At 44.1% G+C, this 21,147-nt stretch overlaps 1 protein-coding gene across 4 annotated transcripts in view; it reads left to right on the forward strand.

The window, feature by feature from the left end:
* Positions 1 to 514: 514 nt before the first annotated feature.
* Positions 515 to 21,147, forward strand: part of MKLN1 (muskelin 1) — a 180,647-nt gene continuing 160,014 nt past the window's right edge. For 3 of the 4 annotated variants that reach the window (XM_073328850.1, XM_073328852.1, XM_073328854.1), the window contains exon 1: positions 515 to 641. In XM_073328850.1, coding sequence (XP_073184951.1) covers positions 538 to 641 — 104 coding nt within the window. In that variant the 5' untranslated portion in view covers positions 515 to 537. The remainder of the gene's footprint in view (positions 642 to 21,147) is intronic. The other variant, XM_073328855.1, reaches the window with a different exon arrangement.

The raw sequence follows: 21,147 nt of genomic DNA on the forward strand, positions 1-21,147 counted from the left end.
TGTCTGTCTGCAGCGGGTCTGTCTGGCGGTCTGTAATGTCTGTCTGGCGATCTGTAATGTGTGTCTGCAGCGGGTCTGTCTGGCGGTCTGTAATGTCTGTCTGCAGCGGGTCTGTCTGGCGGTCTGTAATGCCTGTCTGGCGGTCTGTCTGGCGGTCTGTAATGTCTGTCTGGCGGTCTGTAATGTCTGTCTGGCGGTCTGTCTGGCGGTCTGTAATGTCTGTCTGGCGGTCTGTAATGTCTGTCTGCAGCGGGTCTGACTGTGTCGGCAATCTCTGCCCGTCTGCCTGCCGTGGGTCCGTCGGATTGTCTGTCTCGCTGCCTGGTGGTCTGTCATGCCTGTCTGTCTGTCTGTCTGTCTGTCTGTCAGCTGGCCGCACTGTGTCCCCGCTTGTCTCTCTGCACCGACAGGCCGGCCAGTCTCTCGCCTCCCCAGCCGGCCCCCGGCTCCCCGCAGGCTCCGCAGGGCGGCGGCCCCTTTAAGAGCGGCTGCCCCGCCCCTCCCCCCTCTGCTGCTGCTGCTGCTGCTGCTGACAAGATGGCGGCGGCGGCGGGGCCCGCGGGTCCGGCCGGGCCCGAGAGCCGGGTGCTGGGCTACACCCTGCACCGCTGGAGCAGCTTCTCCTCCACCTACCTGCCCGAGTGAGTGTCCGAGCCGCCGCCGCCCCAGGGGCCGAGCGCGGCGTCCGCGCCCCGCCGCCCCGCCGGGGGCCTGCGCGGGCCCCGGGGGCAGGGCCGGAGGGCGAGGCGGCCGCGGGGCAGAGCGGGCTGGCGCGGCGGGACCCGGGCCTGGGGGGGGGGGGGGGTCGTCGGGGCCACCTCGGCTGAGCCGCGCCGGGGCCAGAGGAGTCCGGGGCAGGGCGGCCGCACCCCCCGCTGCCCAGCCTGGGCTCCGTCGGGCCGCGCCTTGCCCGAGGAGAGAGGCCGGCCGGGACGGGGGGGGAGTCTCGGGCCGCGCTGTCCTGAGGAGAGGGGCCGGGGCCGGGCCGGGGCCGGGGCGGGGGGGGGTCTCGGGCCGCGCTGTCCTGAGGAGAGAGGCCGGCGGGGGCCGGGGCCGGGGCGGGGGGGGGGGGTCTCGGGCCGCGCTGTCCTGAGGAGAGAGGCCGGCCGGGGCCGGGGCGGGGGGGGGGTCTCGGGCCGCGCTGTCCTGAGGAGAGAGGCCGGCCGGGGCCGGGGCGGGGGGGGTCTCGGGCCGCGCTGTCCTGAGGAGAGAGGCCGGCGGGGGCCGGGGCCGGGCCGGGGCGGGGGGGGGGGTCTCGGGCCGCGCTGTCCTGAGGAGAGAGGCCGGCGGGGGCCGGGGCCGGGGCCGGGGCGGGGGGGGGTCTCGGGCCGCGCTGTCCTGAGGAGAGAGGCCGGCGGGGGCCGGGGCCGGGGCCGGGGCGGGGGGGGTCTCGGGCCGCGCTGTCCTGAGGAGAGAGGCGGGCCGGGCCGGGGCGGGGGGGGGGGTCTCGGGCCGCGCTGTCCTGAGGAGAGAGGCCGGCGGGGGCCGGGCCGGGGCGGGGGGGTCTCGGGCCGCGCTGTCCTGAGGAGAGGGGCCGGGGCCGGGCCGGGGCCGGGGCGGGGGGGGGTCTCGGGCCGCGCTGTCCTGAGGAGAGAGGCGGGCCGGGGCGGGGCCGGGGCGGGGGGGGGGTCTCGGGCCGCGCTGTCCTGAGGAGAGAGGCCGGCGGGGGCCGGGGCCGGGGGCGGGGGGTCTCGGGCCGCGCTGTCCTGAGGAGAGAGGCCGGCGGGGGCCGGGGCCGGGGCGGGGGGGGTGTCTCGGGCCGCGCTGTCCTGAGGAGAGAGGCCGGCGGGGGCCGGGGCGGGGGGGGGGGGTCTCGGGCCGCGCTGTCCTGAGGAGAGAGGCCGGCGGGGGCGGGGGCCGGGGCCGGGGCGGGGTCTCGGGCCGCGCTGTCCTGAGGAGAGAGGCCGGCGGGGGCCGGGGCGGGGGGGGGTCTCGGGCCGCGCTGTCCTGAGGAGAGAGGCCGGCGGGGGCCGGGGCCGGGGCGGGGGGGGGGGGTCTCGGGCCGCGCTGTCCTGAGGAGAGAGGCCGGCGGGGGCCGGGGCCGGGGGCGGGGGGTCTCGGGCCGCGCTGTCCTGAGGAGAGAGGCCGGCGGGGGCCGGGGCCGGGGCGGGGGGGGGGGGTCTCGGGCCGCGCTGTCCTGAGGAGAGAGGCCGGCGGGGGCCGGGGCCGGGGGCGGGGGGTCTCGGGCCGCGCTGTCCTGAGGAGAGAGGCCGGCGGGGGCCGGGGCGGGGGGGGGGGGTCTCGGGCCGCGCTGTCCTGAGGAGAGAGGCCGGCGGGGGCCGGGGCGGGGGGGGGGGGTCTCGGGCCGCGCTGTCCTGAGGAGAGAGGCCGGCGGGGGCGGGGGCCGGGGCCGGGGCGGGGGGGGGTCTCGGGCCGCGCTGTCCTGAGGAGAGAGGCCGGCGGGGGCCGGGGCGGGGGGGGGGTCTCGGGCCGCGCTGTCCTGAGGAGAGAGGCCGGCGGGGGCCGGGGCCGGGGCTGGGGGGGGTCTCGGGCCGCGCTGTCCTGAGGAGAGAGGAGCGGCGGCTGAAGGAAGGGGACAGCGGCCTCTTGGGGGCGGACACCAGCTTTAACCCGGGGCAGGGAGTGACCTGATCCTTTCTCCGGTTAACCGTGGCCCACCTGACAGCACGGGACAAAACCGGGGGCTGTGTCCGAGCCCTGCGGCGTCGCTCGTCGTCCTCCTCCTGGTGGCCTTGTCCTTCCCCTCGCTCGCCGAGCCCCTGAAATGCGAGCCCTGCAGGAGAGGGTGGGTGGTTGTTCGGGGTTAGCGTGTTCTGTTCCCCTGTTTAAAGTATGTGTGTGTGTGTGTGTGGGGGGGGGGGGTTAAAGTAGGCTTTTTAAGGTTTGTTCCAGGCTTGGAGTGCGGTAGTTCGAAGTTGCATTTTACCCTATTCGCGTAGCCTCATCCGTTCATACCGAAGTGGTGAAGTCTGGGTGACTGCGAATCTAGGTCACCCTGTCCCCTAGTTATGACCTGTTAAATTCCGATGGCTGTTGACAGTAAAATGTATAAACTTTATAAGTACCATACAAATAGTGTGACCTGGTTTTATTCTTTGGTGGTGTCTGCTGTGTGCCAGTTCAAAATCTATGAAAAATTCAAAACTGAAGGCCAGAGTGACCGTTCTGGTTCTCTGTAAAGTGCCCTTGTGTGTAAGCAATCTGACCATCTGCATGAAACAGGCCCTTAAATTCTGGTTGAACTTGAGCATATTTTCTAGACTGACATCCAGTCTTGACTTACACTTCAAGTGATGGAGTTTCTCTCATCCTTTCTATTTCCATTGGTTAATTACGTTTACACAGGTTTTTTTAAAAAGTGTTTTACTTCCAGTTTAAATTTTTTACTTCAACTTCCAGCCATTGGATCTGATTATGCCTTTGCAAGTCTGGATTCCTGTAGTGTCAGATATCTGCTCTGTGTATGTTTACTCCTAGGCTGTGACCAACTCATCTCTTCACCTTCCCATTGATAAGCCATATAGACTAAACTCTCTCTTTGTAAGGCTTGTTTTCCAGACCTTGAATCAATCTTGTAGTTGTTTGCTTTAAAAAAAAATTTGAGAAGCATCAGGGTTGATACCAGAACTGAACGTAGTATGTCAGTACTGGTCTCACCAGTACTATTTGCAAAGGTAAAAACTCCCCACTGAATAGTTCTGCTTATACAGCCAACTATCCTCTTAGCCTTCTTTGCCACAGCATCTTCCCAGGTGTTTGTGATTAGAGGCTATCTACAACGCTGATCTAAGTTTTTTACAGAGTCTTTGCTCTTCAGGATACGATATCCTATTCTGTAAATATGACTTATGTTTGTGGATGTGGCACCTTACATATAACTGTATTAAAATTAGGGCTGTCAAGCGACTTAAATAAATCGTGATTAACCGCATGATTAAAAAAATTAATTGTGATTAATTGCGCGATTAGACAATAATAGAATAACATTTATTTAAATATTTTTGGATGTTTTCTACATTTTCAAATATATTGATTTCAATTACAACACAGAATACAAAGTGTACAGTGCTCACTTTATATTTTTTACTACAAATATTTGGACTGTAAAAAAACAAAAGAAATAATAATTTTCAATTCACCTAATACCAGTACTGTAGTGCAATCTCTTTATTATGAAAGTTAAACTTACAAATGTAGAATTATGTACAAAAAAACCGCATTCAAAAATAAAACAGTGTATAATGTTAGAGCCTACAAGTCCATTCAGTCCTACTTCAGCCAATCGCTCAGACAAACAGGTTTGGTTACAATTTGCAGGAGGCAATGTTGCCTGCTGTTTGTTTACAATGTCACCTGAAAGTGAGAACAGGTGTTCGCATGGGACAGTTGTAGCTGGCATTGCAAGACACTTGCGTGCCAGATGTGCTAAAGATCCATATGTTTCTTTATGCTTCAACCACCATTCCAGAGGACATGCGTCCATGCTGATGACGGGTTCTGCTCGATAATGATCCAAAGCAGAACGGACCGACGCATGTTCATTTTCATCATCTGAGTCAGATGCAACCAGCAGAAGGTTGATTTTCTTTTTTGGTGGTTCGGGTTCTGTTGTTTCCACATCTGAGCGTTGCTCTTTTAAGACTTCCAAAAGCATGCGCCACATCTTGTCCCTCTCAGATTTTGGAAGGCACTTCAGATTCTTAAACCTTGTGTCCAGTTCTGTAGCTATTTTTAGAAATCTCACATTGGTACCTTCTTTGCGTTTTGTCAAATCTGCAGTGAAAGTGTTCTTAAAACAAACTTGCTGGGTCATCGTCTGAGACTGCCATAACATGAAACGTATGGCAGAATGTGGTAAAACCAAACGGGAAACATACAGTTCTCCCCCAAGGAGTTCAGTCACAAATTTAATTAATGCATTTTTTTAACAAGCATCATTAGCATGGAAGCATGTCCTCTGGCATGGTGGCCGAAGCATGAAGGGACATATGAATGCTTAGCATATCTGGGACATAAATGTCTTGCAACACCGGCTACAAAAGTGCCATGCAAACGCCTGTTCTCGCTTTCAGATGACGTTGTAAATAAGAATCAGGCAGCAGTATCTCCCGTAAATGTAAACAAACATGTTTGTCTTAGCGATTGGCTGAACAAGAAGTATGACTGAGTGGACTTGTTGGCTCTAAACTTTAACATTGTTTTATTTTTGAGTACATCCACAAATATTTAATTTAAATTGCTATTCTGTTGTATAACAGCGAGATTAATTGCAATTCATTTTTTTGAGTTACTCATGTGAGTTAACTGCGCTTAATCGACAGCCCTAATTAAAGTATATGTTTTAATGTGCCCAGATTACTAGCAATCTGGGTTACTCTGTATAGGTGACACGTCCTTACAGTTATTCTCGTAATTTTTCTGTTGTATAAAATCATTGCTGCTAATGTTTGTGTGTTTTCTTCCAGATAATTGATAAATATTGAATAGTTGGGCTGAGAATGATCCTAGTGGTAATGGACTAAAACACATCACTTGGTGAATTCACGCTAACTGTTTGGAGACTTAACTTAAACATGATACCAAATGTAAAGGCAAGGAACAGTAATTTCCCTTCGCTGCAGGCTAATGTATTCTGCCACTCTTTAAATGACGAAATGTTAAGTGGAATCAGCATGGGAGGGAGTATTGAAATTTTGAAAACATTCTTTGGGAGTGGAGATGATGCAATTACAGGATGTACTCCATGACACAGTTAAAATGTGGCTTGTTTTAAAAGTAGACAGGACCAGACCAAATTATGGTCCAGAAATTTGCTAGGGCCCACAGTTAAAACATGGTCCAGTCCTGCCTACACTGTAAATCTGAATTATTTGAACCATAATGGGGCATGCTAGGAGACTCTGTGCTACTGTGTTATGGATTGAATTAATGCTGGTTTCCTCAAAATGATTAGCCTGTCACTGGGAATAGAACCATGCTTACTACAGTTGTGGTGAAGTATTAGTGTGGACAGGATTTCTTCTGTTCATCTCTCATGGACTCTACTAACAAAACCATGGTTTAGTGACTCACCTTCGGTACTCAGCATGATTTTAAATGTGAAACAAAATTATGAAATGCAAAATCCTTGTCCCTGCTGGCCAGCTAGAGCCCTGCTAGCAGCAGCTTTTTGAATGCTAGTGGGGAGCTGAATCCATTGTTGACTTAAACTGCTAAATGGATAAAATATAGAAGGCTTGGAACTGAAGTTTAATTTTTAAACAGTTAACATGATTCTAGGTATTCTCCCTGAATGTTACACAAATATTTATAGGTAGCATTCAGATAACTCTCTGGTTGCTTTCTGTTAATATGGGGCTGGGGCCAAGAGGCTGGAAGTACAGCCAGTACTTGGCAATCTACTCACCTGTTTGGCATTGACAATAGGGACATCTTCTCTGGGGACTTTTTTTTTGTTTTTTGTTGTAGGTTGGTGATTGCAAAACTATTAGTTATTGCAGAATCTGAGTTCAGATTCTTTAAAAATAGGTTAAGTCTATGTGTTTATAGAGAAACTTCCAAATATCACCCAAGGAAGTACTCTTGAATTTGCAGGACGACAGCTCCAGCATCTTTTAAAGCTGTTCCTGAGTTTCCCAAGCAGTCAAATGAAGTTAATAATGATCAGGACACTTTTGCTGCTGCTATTCGGAACTCCATGTGCAGCAGCAAGGGCTTCAAGAATCCAGGAATCATGTAATTGACTCTGTTGGTTCTTGGGAAAGTTATGAGCTGTTGCTAGGAAAATGGAGTCGAGAACAAATTCATACACTCATTGCTGGACCACTTTGTAGGATTTGATAAGATCAATCATGGAATTCTGCTGTCTTGCCTCAGATGTGGCAGAGAGTAGCAAGATAGACTGAAGTAATCTTAATGCTATTTCAGCTGGATGAGGCTGCACCTGGAGAGTTGTGCTGAGCACCTGATCTTCCACTTTCGTACCTCTCGCTTGCTTCCCCATCTTGTTCATCTATATGAACTGCTTGGGTAGAGTGTGAAAAAGCATGGACTGAAATACCAGCAAGGTGCAAATGGCACTAAGGACCACTAACTCACTTTACAATCAGATGGTTGTTTCTGTGATTTATGCAATGACTTTGGTCACTATTGATCTGAGCTGGATTTGTTGAAAATTCTTCTTAAGGGAGTACATCCTGGTGTGTATTAAATATAGTATGTGGAAAGAAGGGGATAGACATTGGTACCTTTTAATGTCCCATAAGTGTATTCCACTGTGGCTCTTTCTAGCACATAGCGGCCTGAACCTCCAAATAGTGCCTAGTTTAGTCATTTTATGGTGTTGGAGTAGCTTGATATCTGCAACACAAGAAGGAAAATCCAGTTTTTCCTTCCATCTCTTGCTCTGATTCACTGTAGACTGACATTGCCAAAGAGTTGACAGGCTCAGCCCCCTGGGAAGAAAGGCCTGTCTCATGTTGCTGACTGGTTTGTTGTGACTTTTTTCCACCCCTAAAAATGCCATATTTTTTCCTGTAAAGTGATAAAACTAGAAAATTCCCTTCAGGGTTTTTATTAAGTGAAACAGAAAAGGTGTGCTGTGTTTCACTTCATAAGCATATATATTCCTTAGACACAAAAATGCATAAATTGTCCAGAATTGTTTTAGTCCAGCGGAATTCTGCACATGCACAGAATTCATGTCCCCTGCTGATTGTCTTTTCTGTGCGTCCCCCGCCCCCCAAAAATATTCTGATGGAGAGGTGCTGTAGTTATGCCTTTTGCCCACCAGGGGTTGCTGTGGCACCAGAACAGAGAGTACCTGGCTCATCTGCCATATAAGGTACTTTTCCGTACTTTTCTCAGACATCCAGCAACCCTCCAGGTTCACTCCCAGGCTCCTTCCCAGCAATTACTTCCTTCTCCCTCAGTTCCTCCATTACTTCTGACTCCTCAAGACTTTGCAGTGCTTTTGAGGGTTGCAGGAAATATGTTTCTGTATTGTAATTTTAAATAAACTGTTACTCAGAGTTCTGTATTAATATGCCTAGTAAGGAATCTATTTGTCAAAAAACATTTCCTGAATCTTTTTCTCTGTCTGTATTGTTACAGACATATTTGCTGACAGGTATTTTGAAATAAATTACCAAAATAATTGAATCTGGTGTGATTATATTGTGGTGTTTTGACAAATAAAATATGCAGAATTTTTAATTTTTTGGTGCATTTTTAAATTTTTTGAGACAGAATTCCCCCCAGGAGTAAACTGTTACCTACCATTCTTGTATTTACCATTAGATATGTATATACTTGCTTTTTCACAATCTAACCTATTAAAATTTTTTGATCAGAACAGTCAAAGTGCTAAGAATGTTCTTGATTGATTCTAAGCTGGCTGGAGTGGCTTTTTTTTTTTTTTTTTTTTTTTTTTTTTGAAAACTGGTAACATTATGAATTCAGCTGTCCTATTTTTTTGAGATTATATTTCCACAGTTTTTCTAAATAACTGATGTGACAAGCTGCTTCTTAGACTGAGTCGGAATTTGTATTCTAATTTTAAATGGTAGAAGGAGGAACTCACTTATGTTCCATTGGTCACAAATCAACTTTTTATTCCTGTACTGGACTCACCTTTGATTTGTGATCAGTCAAGACTAAGTTTGAGAAGTTCCTGAAGCTTGTTTTTGGACTTTGCTTAAGTAATTCCAGTTTGTTTGTTAGATGAAAGCAGATTTCCATTGGGACTGCAACAGTAGTGTCATCAGATTGCAGTCTGTCAGGTCCCTCTGAAAATACCTTTGTTGGCTTTACAGTAGAACTCAGTTACGAATGCCTCTGGAGTTGAGGTTGTTTGTAACTCTGACATGTTCTTAAATCTAAACAAAATGTATAGGTGTTTTGGAAAAAAGTATACGGCTGAACATTGACTTAATATAGCTTTGAAACTTTTTACTATGTAGAAGAAAAATGCTGCTTTTATCCATCTTAATTTAAATGAAACAAGCACAGAAACCGTTTCCTTACCTTATTAAAGCATTTTTAAAATCTTTCTCTTTATATTTTTAGTAGTTTACATTTAACGCAGTACAGTATTTACTTTCTATATTTGCTGCTGCCGGATTGCATACTTCCAGTTCCAAATCAGGTGTGTGGTTGAGTGCGCAGTTCGTAACTCTAGTGTTTGTAACTCTGAGGTTCTACTGTATATATTTAGTGCTGTTATGTAGAGTCCATTAGGTAAAAAGCATGCTATATTTTGATCAGTCATCCTTGTACACAGTGCAAATGTCAACATACTTAATGACAGTTGGATGCAGATGTAGAGAAACGGTTTTCCTGAGTGTCTCTGCATTTCAACCGTCCATCTGTCCTCTTTCATTCAATTATGCTGCTAATGGCAATTGTGGAAGAATGTTTGTACCACCATAAAGAAAAGGAGTACTTGTGGCACCTTAGAGACTGACAAATTTATTTGAGCATAAGCTTTCGTGAGCTACAGCTCACTTCCTTGGATGCATTCAGTACCACTGAATGCATCCGATGAAGTGAGCTGTAGCTCACGAAAGCTTATGCTCAAATAAATTTTAGTCTCTAAGGCGCCACAAGTACGCCTTTTCCTTTTGCTAATACAGACTAACACGGCTGCTACTCTGAACCACCATAGTGTGCTTTAGATCACTTTAGGTCTTAATACTTTCTCAGAGAGCTGAAGTGTGCTCTCCATTCATGTGTCAGAAGTTTAGGTGGTTGTACCTAAATTTTCATCCTTAATTCATTTTTGTTTTCAGAGTAAATAAAAGACCATATCATGCTTTTGTCGGCATTCTTAGATGGCATCTTCAGTGACTTGTATGCTAATGAGGTTTTCCTTTTAATGTATAGAATCACTTCTATTAAATAGGAGCGCATTTTTCCCTTTAGAGATTTTATAATACTTGCTGAAAATGAGAATTGACCCAGTAAGTGATATGCGTTATTGTACCTGATTCTTTTATTCCTCTGTTCTTTCCCTAGCTTTTCTGTTGCTGCATCTAGTAGTGAACCAGCAAGTTTAAATCAGTCTGGAAGAGTATATCCAGGGCAAAGTGTCTGAATAATTTAAATAAATGGATTTTTTGTGTGTGCTGCACTGAAGGTTATAAAAGAAAGTTGCAGCTCGAACTTCAAGTCTGTCTTTTTTTATGGCATAATTACTGATTAATCTTTACTGTACTTCTGGGTGTTGAAGATGAATGGAGACCACTCCTGAATGCAGTTGGCATGGAATTGCTACTGGAAACTTGGAACCAGACACTTTTTTTTTTTAAATCATCCTGGCAATATTTTGATAGTGGCATATCCCTTGCTGGGTCATCAAAAACTCTGTGTTCTGGTCTTCTATGTCAATAGACAAGTTTCCTTCAATAATGAATTTGACCTTGTGTTATCCAAAGCATCTGATTATTTTTTTCCTTGATATGAGAATGAACGTCTTCCATCTTACTACTTAACAGCTTTTGTCAACATTTACATTTTACTTTTTGAAAACATATGTTTTTATTTCTTTAGTTTATTCAATTGATTGTTTCCAACTTCTTCCTTCAATTTTGAATACAGAGTTAAATAAATTCACACACTATTTGATAATGTCTGGTAATCCCTATGCACTAATGACCTGCTTTCAATATTGATCAGCAGCTTTAACATTTATTGTTGGAATCAGAAACAACCATACAGTGAATTCTGATACTGACTACTGAAAAATAAGATGAGCTAGTGAGCTTTATCACATTATCAGATGCACAACCCACCTTGAAGTTGTTCTTTGATTCTGTCAAGCAATGTGCTTTTAATAGTTCAGGACTTTACCCTCTTCCTCCTTTTCAACACCCAATGAAAAGTGATTTTGCCCATTAGTCGTGCCCTGCTCTCTCCAGTGACTCCACCCATTTCCCTCCCTGCCCCAGACAGTTCTAGAAATTGATTTATTGTTTCCTAGTAGTCCTATAAAAATACTGTGCTTTTTTAATAACTTCTGTTTTAGACTTGGTAATTTCTCAGTCACAGACTGAAGTTGGAACCTGATGTTTATAGCATCAAAAACATTTTAAATATTATCTTTATGTGAATACTTCAAACTAACCTAGGAATTGAAAAAAAATTAGAGAGGTCCCATCCATGGAAAAACTAAATAAAAGCACTGAAGTGTCTGGGAGGTTCACAAAGCTGCAAGAAGCTTCATTATCAGTGGGCCCATGCCGTTGATAGAAAGGGATGTTATGGAGTAGGCAAATTCTTCAAAGTGTTTGCTTTTTCTGAACACCAGCCTTACCTGGGTTCGCTTTAACCGGGGTGGTGGGTCTTCTCAAGGCATTGGGAAGTCTAGGAGATAGTGATGCTTACATCTGATTTGAAGGATGTTTTGAGCTGGGTATCCTCTTCATATTGCTGACATTTTAGACTGTAGGGTCTTGCCAGATTCCCAAGTGTTAGTTTCTGCAGTAAGATGGGGGACAGGGTAGAGCTTTGCTGGACTTGGTAGATGAATGCTCTGGGAGTGTTGGAACAGTTCCCCGTCACATCTGTCTGGGTTGGTCTGAGAGAGAAGATTCTGACAATTTTAGGATGAACGCTTATAGTGAGAGATTTTAGGAAAGTATCCCCCTCAATACTCTTAATTGAATTAGCCTAGATAATGCAAAATTTGATGTTCCATTTAATTGCGTGGCTATATCACTGTTAGCTTTATATTTGGGGTATACTGACTTTAAATAAAATCAGTACACATTTTAGAAACAAATTTTTAACTCTTCTCTAACAGTCTTAGCTTTACCTATTTGATGTATTAAAAGTATAACTGCTTGAAAGATTGTAATACTGTCTGGTAATATATACCTGCTTTCTTTAATCAGTGGCTTGTTCTACTAAATTACACTTCTTCAGAGACTTCATTGTTAACAAATATAAATTAGCAAGTGTTATATTTCTTTTCCTTTGCTAAGCAATGAACAAAAACGAGGTGGAAGTTTAAAGATAGACTGTTTTTTTTTTCCTCCCCTTGCATTTTCTACATCCAGTTGGTTTCTCAGATTAGGATGAAGTAGTCCAAATTTAGGAAACGAAATTTCAACACCTTTAGAACAGACTCCTCCTGGAACATAAGCAGGATTGTCACTTCTATTAACTCATGACCAATGTGGCTGGCCAGTGATTTCTACTTTTTAGTTATGACTACCTGAGTGACACACTATCTTTGCCGTCATCCTTCATGTCAGTAACCCACTTCTCAGAATGCTATTTCATTGTTGCTATCAATCCCCTATCTTTTTTGTCTTTTTACATGCATGTGATCCTTTCCGAACACTGGTGAATGATACAGGAAGCTCTTAAAAATATCCCCAGATTGGATCTCTTTAAACCTGGAGACATGGTAGGTTCCCCCCAAAATGATGGGTACTACAATGTACGCTCTAGTTTAATCATGATTTATTAGGCTTGTAGCAGGAGTCACTGTAGTGGTATTCTGTGTCCTGTGTCATACAGGAGGCCAGAATACGTGGGTCCCTTCTGGTGTTAAAATCTGTTAATTATTCATAGAATGCTGTTAAAACTAGGCATTTATACACAACTGATATAAAATGAAACTGTATTCATTAATACTTTTTTCAACTGGAGAACAATCAAGAACATTTAATTTGAAGTGTGTTTCTACAAAAGGAAATGGAGTTACTGAGACTTTAAAGTCTAGTTATTCTATAGTCCAGCTGTAAAATTCCTTTATCCATTCTGTCCAAGTTGAAAACATAAGTGCTTACAGGTTCAGAGCTCTAGACTGAGGCTCATTGAGGCAGGGACTCTCTGCATTTATATATCACCTAGTGCAGTGGAACCACAATCCCTCCTTTTTTTATGCTGTTGTAAAATAAATTAGTAATATTCTTTAGGATATTAAAGATTAGAAATGTGTGAAGAACCTCAGGGGATCTAGCAAAGCTAACTGAATGACAATGTTATGGCGAATGAAAATCCATTGTGGTTAAATGCCAGGTCAACATGGGGAGGAATAATTTAAATAAGTTGTAAATGTCACTATATTCCAAACTAACTGTAACCACACAGGAAAGACTTGGGTATCGTATTCAGCTCTATTAAAAACAACTGCTCTGTGCTTAGCAATGGTCAAAAAAGCAAACAAAGTTGAGATGTATAAAGAATAGAATAAAAAAAGTCATATTTAAATTGAAGGTAGCCCTCACCAGGACTGCTGTGTTCAATTCTGGTTACCCCATCTAAAGAGAGTAGAAATAAATGTGGTTCAAGGAAAGGCCACAAAAATGATTATTTTTTGAGTTTTTTTAATGAGGAGAGAGTGAAATATTAGGACTCTTTAAAGAGGGGGATGACTAAAGGGGACATGATAGAAGTATACAAAACTATTGAGGGGTTCAGAGAAGGTAAGTTAGTTGTGCTTACTTATCTTTTCCGATAATGGATGAACAAGGGAACAGCTAATGAAATTGGAAAGTGGAAACCTTAAAACTGATAAAAGTAAATACGATTTTATGCAATGAACAATTAACCTCCGGCAGTCATGGCTGCTGTATATTGAGGCCAAGAGCTTAGCAGGATTTTAAAAAAAAAAAATGTTCCATTTCTGGATAATGAGGACATACAGTTACATTACTAGAGTCCAAAGCTTAACGATTCAGTGTAGAATTGGCCACTAAGTGACCAGATCAGAAAGAAACTTTCCAATTGGTAAAGAGATACTTCAGAGGAAAAGCAAGAATCTGGTACAGGCTGCTGTTGGAAACAAGTTACTGATCCAGTTAGTACATTGATCTGATCCAATATGGTGGGCCCAATTATTCTGATGATCAGCCTTTTCTGTGGTTAAATTTTAATTGGAACATTTTTCTTAAAAAGATGGCTGCGTTTCTTACTGTGTAACAACACCAACTGATTATTTAGGGACCAAATTAGCAATATGGGTTCAAAACCTGCAGGGTTTATGAAGAATTTCCAGCTCCTGGTTACTTATGGTCTCCTCTTTTGCACATGTAATACTTGAAAGTATTTTCCTCTTATTACACAGATATTCTTACATTACTTCATCGTACTCTGCAAAGTTTAGAGTTGCTGGATTTCCAGTAGCATCTCTTCATTGGTGATACAAAAGCATCATTAAGATTTAAGAAAAGCCAGTTCTGGATGAGAGTTAATTGGCTTGTGAGAGTAAGGATAACTTACTTGAAGTATTTGCTTTTCATGGCTGAGTTCGATCAATTAATCACCTTAATCTGTACTATTTCTGAAGATGTACCTGCTAAGAAAACGGTCAAGTATAAATTTAAAGGTGGGTTGTGGGGACAGGGGATCTTGCAACTTCTTCCCGTGAGTTATTATATTTTACCTGAATTTTCTCTTGACTAGTTGCGGAGAAGAGAGAGAGTTTTCAAGCTATTTATTAAGGCGGATTTCAAAGCACGGGAAAGCTTGTCTCCAGGTAAAAATAACAAGGGTGGAACAAACCTTACTGTGTGGCAGAAATGTCCAAAGTACACTTTACTGAAGACAACCTGGTATGAAATTAATTTCCAGGAATTTTTTGAGTTCAAAATCCAATTGAACAAAGTAAAACACAACCATAACTTCATTGTAATTGAACATAACTGTATCTAACATTTTATTTAAAATAACGTTAAATATGGTAACTCCTAGAGTGAGGTCATGTTTTCACAGATGGAAATGCACTTTATTCAGAATTAGTTTGCACATTTTAGCACATTGGGGACTTAAATTTGACTTCACTGTACTTAGAATTTCACTGTATCAGTTTTCTGTAAATGAGTTTTACTGTACATGTTTGTTTCTAAGTGCTTTATAGGCAAGTCTTGAGCATGCACCGTATTTGGGGGAGTTAAGAGTGAGCTATAAGGCTGGTACATATTAACAGGTGTGGTTATGGCAGAGAGATTGTATACAAGTGAACAGCTCTGCAGTGAGATTTATGAAAGCAGGAATTCACACCTTCCTATGTAGTGAAGTGTTAATAGTATTGTGATGCTTGTGTAAGAACAATGCTACACTATTGCAGAATCACTGCTGAATGTCTTAAAATTCTTTCTTCGCTTTCATTAAAAGCTTACTTTATGGATATTTTTGTTTGACAGTTGCCCAACTTCTTTGGAGATCTTACAAAATTGTGCAAAGAATAACTGGAGATCCACACAGGTGTATGTTGCCAGAAAACCATAGTAATGCAACAGACGATACCAAGAGATCATTTCTGTATAGATGAAACGTAAGAATGGAAGTGCATAGCTTAGACAGTCCTGTAGTGTCTTAAACATGTCATGACTCTGTGTTGAGCCTAAACTATTAGTAGAGGTTTAAGAGAATGCAAACAGATAAAGCTTATGTCAAAAAAAGACTCTAGGGGCCTGATTCTCCTTTCTTGCTGGTGTAAATTAGGAGTAACTTCATTTGGTGTAAGTCAGGAATAACATTAGTTATCCCTTTGTCTAAATTGATACTGTGTTCATCTTTATTCAGAGTGACACAGAACAATGTAAACCTCATTAATCTGATTAATTTTAAAAATAAAACAAGCCTTGTAAATGCTTGTAAATGTGCATCACAGCTTTGAAGCTACATAAATTACAGTAAATTTATTTGGGTCCATGAAAAGAAAGAACTAGTGAGGAGTTAACTCTGAAGGTGCTCTTGGAAACCTCTTAGCTGTAATGCAAAATGTGAGCACAAGCTCTACTATTCTGAGCAGCAAGTTTGTTTATGGAAAAACATTGTAACTACAAGCCACCTATTTGTTTTGGTTCATATCAATAAGAAATTAGGAATCGGTCTATAAAATTCCCTGTGAAGCTAAACTTGGTTTGTCCTTTAAGAAGGAACTGCATAATTGGGTCACAACACAAGTTTTATAAGGTACAGAAACTTATGGTACCTCTTTTTTTATAAGAGGCAGTCTGTATGCAATTCTGGATTGAAATCGCTGCAGTAGCAAATACTGTGCTAGCTTTGTTTTGTTAAATGTTGTCACTAGTAATTTATGGTGAGTGCTGCTGTTTCATGGAACACTTCGGAAGTATACTTGAACTTGACAGTATTCTTGTCAGCAAGTTAAGGAAGTATGGGCTGGATGAATGCACTATAAGGTGGGTAGAAAGCTGGCTAGATTGTCGGGCTCAACGGGTAGTGATCAAGGGCTCCATGTCTAGTTGGCAGCCGGTATCAAGTGGAGTGCCCCAGGGGTCCGTCCTGGGGCCGGTTTTGTTCAATATCTTCATAAATGATCTGGAGGATGGTGTGGATTGCACTCTCAGCAAATTTGCGGATGATACTAAACTGGGAGGAGTGGTAGATACGTTGGAGGGGAGGGATAGGATACAGAAGGACCTAGACAAATTGGAGGATTGGGCCAAAAGAAATCTGATGAGGTTCAATAAGGATAAATGCAGGGTCCTGCACTTAGGACGGAAGAACCCAATGCACAGCTACAGACTAGGGACCGAATGGCTAGGCAGCAGTTCTGTGGAAAAGGACCTAGGGGTGACAGTGGACGAGAAGCTGGTTATGAGTCAGCAGTGTGCCCTTGTTGCCAAGAAGGCCAATGGCATTTTGGGATGTATAAGTAGGGGCATAGCGAGCAGATCGAGGGACGTGATCGTTCCCCTCTATTCGACATTGGTGAGGCCTCATCTGGAGTACTGTATCCAGTTTTGGGCCCCACACTTCAAGAAGGATGTGGATAGATTGGAGAGAGTCCAGCGAAGGGCAACAAAAATGATTAGGGGACTGGAACACATGAGTTATGAGGAGAGGCTGAGGGAGCTGGGATTGTTTAGCCTGCAGAAGAGAAGAATGAGGGGGGATTTGATAGCTGCTTTCAACTACCTGAAAGGGGGTTCCAAAGAGGATGGCTCTAGACTGTTCTCAATGGTAGCAGATGACAGAACGAGGAGTAATGGTCTCAAGTTGCAGTGGGGGAGGTTTAGATTGGATATTAGGAAAAACTTTTTCACTAAGAGGGTGGTGAAACACTGGAATGCGTTACCTAGGGAGGTGGTAGAATCTCCTTCCTTAGAGGTTTTTAAGGTCAGGCTTGACAAAGCCCTGGCTGGGATGATTTAACTGGGAATTGGTCCTGCTTCGAGCAGGGGGTTGGACTAGATGACCTTCTGGGGTCCCTTCCAACCCTGATATTCTATGATTCTATGCATTTCTTAGTCTGCAATTATTCTGCTTGTATTTTTCCATTAATTAACTCCAAGGTAAAAAATCCATATTTTAATCTAACCCTTTTTTTACTTTTTACGTCAGTTAATTGCTGAGGAAAAGGTAAAAGCTCTCATTGTATTACCAACATTTATGAACAGAATCACAACACTGTTTTCCTATGTCCTGGATGATTGAGGGGCAAGGCTGGGAGGGTGGCAGAGTAGATTTGCGCAGTGCTTCCCAACTGGATTTTGGGTTGGTGGAGATGAGAAATGGGAGCTGTGGATTACTGAAGAAATGTATGTGATGGTCACTTTGTGTCAATGTTTTGGGGGCATCATTTAATTCTTTGCTCCTCTAATGGATTTGCTGATGTAGATTTTTCTCATTTTGGGGACTGTGATAAGATATTTTTCATAGATGAATAGATTTTTAAGGCCAGAAGGGACTGGTCATGAAAGTCTAGTTTGACTTCCTGCATAACAGATGCCATAGGATTTCCTTGTGTCAATTCCTGCTTCAAGTCCAATAGCTGTGCCTGAACTAAAGAATATCTTTTAGTAAAAAATCAATCTTGATTTTAAAAATTGCCAGTGATGGAGAATCCACCACAACCCTTGGTAAGTTGTTCCAGTAGTTAATTGCCCTCCGTGATAAATTCAGACTAGAAATATGGCCCAGATTTTTATCTGGCTTCATCTTCCAGTCATATAATAACTTAAGAACGGCCATACTCGGTCAGACCAAAAGTCCATATAGCTCAGGGTCTTGTCTTCCGACAGTGGCCAATACCAGATGCCCCAGAGGGAATGAACAGAACAGGTGGTAATTCATCCTGTCACCCATTCACAACTTCTGGCAAACAAAGGCTAGGGTCACCATCCCTGCCTGTCCTGACTAATAGCCATTGAATGGAATATCCTCCATTAACGTATCTAGTTCTTTTTTTTGAACCCTGTTATGTTGCTATACTCTGTCTGCTAGGTTGAACAGCTCTTTTATGAAATTTGTTTTCCATGTAGATATTTATAGACTGTGATAGTCACCCTTTATCTCTTCAATAAGCTATACTGAGCTCTTTGAGTTTCGCTATAAGGCATGTTTTCTAATCCTTTAATCATTTTTGTGGCTCTTCTCTGAACCCTCTCCAATTTTTCTATATCCTTCTTGAAGACCTAATGAGTGATACCTCTGCAAGTCAAATGGAACCTATTTTTGATGGTGAATAGTCTGTGGCTACGTATTTGCTGCAAAAAAATGGTAGTTATCTTAAGCGGGGGACAACTCCCATTTACTATCCTGCTGTAAAATCCTGGTGGAGACAAGGCACTGTCATTTTTACTCCAAAGTCAACCAGGGTGGAGTTTCTCCTAGCTACCACATGGTAAAAACTAAACAGTGCTTTGTCTCCATTATGATTTTGTAGTGGAATAAGTAATGTGCATCTGCTATCCTGTGGTGAAAATGCTCCCTTTTTCTGTATGACAGTCATATGGTAAAGAATTCCCTTAGTATGTTCATTTTATTCGTCTTCACCTGTAGCAACTGTAAGTACTATGTTGTATTCTTCAGTGTATTGTCTTGCTTCTGCTGCTGTGACAAATCTTTGATCCTGCTTTGCCCATTCCCATTCCTACAGTGTTAAGAAATTTGCAAGTCATATAATGTACTCACAGGAATGCTCAAGAAAATGCAAACTTGTGTAGGTTGCAAAGTTTGACAGAAATTGGTCCTGTTTTCTGAATTTATGGAAGTGTGATGGGATAAGCTGTCAGGTTGAACGCTGAATGAAGACTAATTGAGGCATAAGTGGTTACAAAGATGAAGAGTTTGATTTGTGACTTCTTTTGCATTGGTTTGGTCTACACTAGAAAATTAAGTTGGTTTAACTACGATGGTCAGGAGTGTGAAAAATCCACATCCCTGAGCAGTGTTTTTAAACCAGCCTAACTCCCCATGTAGATAGCGCTAGGGTGACGGAAGAACGCTTCAGTTGATCTAGCTACTGCCTCTTGGGGTGGTGCTTTACCTACCCTAATGGGAGAGACTTTCCCGTCAGCGTAGGTAGTGTCTAAACTGAAGTGCTACAGTGGCGCCATTTTAAGTGGAGGCAAGCCCTTTAACTGCTTTCCCATATAGCGGGTAAATCTCTAATCCCGTATGGCTAACTGAATTAATTTATTGTATTTAAGTATACATGAAACAAAAAAATCTATCTTTAGTTGCTTTTGCCCCATAAAATACAAGCCAACTGCTAACTACACACACACATTCAGCAGAGACCTGGAAGCCAAGCAAAGGAAGTGAAAAAGCCACCTCTGCCAGAGATTTCAATCTTTAGTGCACAGACTCCATTCATGTCTCTCCCAAAGCCTCTGAAAATAAATGGGGTTTGCAGCATGCCTTGCAGGTGGACAGATGTGGGCTATTTTGGACAAGTTGAAGGGAGAGGCGTGAACTCAGAGTTCAGGGCTGCTTTCAGATAGCATGCTGCTAACAACTTCCTCCCTTTTAAATTGAGGGGGCCTCAGCTTGTGTACATCCGCTAACATAACTTTTGGTAATATGACAGAAGGAGAGATGTGACTTCTGAAATTGGCAGGTCCCATGTTATTAAGGCCATAATTGCACATGCATATTAGCTTGGTTCCTGACTGTCTGAAACAGCTTCTCCCACTGCACTGCTCCCTCTGTTTAGTTGGCAGCCGGTATCAAGCGAAGTGCCCGAAGGGTCGGTCCTGGGCCGGTTTTGTTCAATATCATTTAATGATCTGGAAGATGGTGTGGATTGCACCCTCAGCAAGTTCCCAGATGACACTAAACTGGGAGGAGTGGTAGATATCCCTACCCTCCAGTATAGGATACAGAAGGACCTAGACAAATTAGAGGACTGGCCCAAAAGAAATCTGATGGGCTTCAACAAGGACAAGAGCAGAGTCCTGCACTTAGGACAGAAGAATCCCAGGCACTGCTACAGACTAGGGACTGAGCAGCTAGGCAGCAGTTGTGCAGAAAAGGACCTAGGGGTTACGGTGGACGAGAAACTGGATGAGTCAACAGTGTGTCCTTGCTAAGAAGGCTAATGAGGGATATGATCATTCCCCTGTATTCGGCATTGGTGAGACCTCATCTGGAGTACTGTGTCCAGTTTTGGGCCCCACACTACAAGAAGGATGTGGACAAATTGGAAAGAGTCCAGCCGAGGGCAACAAAAATGATTAGGGGACTGGAACACATGACTTAGGAGGAGAGGCTGCGGGAACTGGAATTATTTAGTCTGCAGAAGAGAAGAATGAAGGGGGATTTGATAGCTGCTTTCAACTACCTGAAAGGGGGTTCCAAAGAGGATGGATCTAGACTGTTCTCAGTGGTGGCAGATGATAGAACAAGGGGTAATGGTCTCAAGTTGCAGTGGGGGAGGTTTAGGTTGGATATTAGGAAAAACTTTTTCACTAGGAGGGTGGTGAAACATTGGAATGAGTTACCTAGGGAGGTGGTGGAATCTCCTTCCTTAGAGATTTTTAAGGTCAGGCTTGACAAAGCCCTGGCTGGGATGATTTAGTTGGGGATTGTTCCTGCTTTGAGCAGGAGGTTGGACTAGATGACCTCCTGAGGTCCCTTCCAAGCCTGATAATCTATGATTGTGAAAAACTGGGCATAGATTTGCGCTATTTCAGCATTTTTAAGCCAATTTTCCTTACGTGCCAGGAATTCCTAAACTCTCTGAAAAATGTTAGATTAGAAAATGTTGTCCTACATAAGGGATTTTTGAGTAAAGGGGAATACAGTAAAAAAACAAAACCTGGGGTTTTTTTTGTTTAAATGATCATGCTGGAATCCTCTGCAACATGACCAATATGGCAGTCGAGCAATCCAATGCTTCACCAGCTCATTCCCTAGATGCTGAGGTGTTTAACTATGTAGAGTCAGACTGTCTGTCTGTGTAATACTTTGAAATTGGTTTCG

The sequence above is a fragment of the Lepidochelys kempii genome, chromosome 1 (assembly GCF_965140265.1).
Source record: "Lepidochelys kempii isolate rLepKem1 chromosome 1, rLepKem1.hap2, whole genome shotgun sequence".
Classification (NCBI taxonomy): domain Eukaryota; kingdom Metazoa; phylum Chordata; order Testudines; family Cheloniidae; genus Lepidochelys; species Lepidochelys kempii.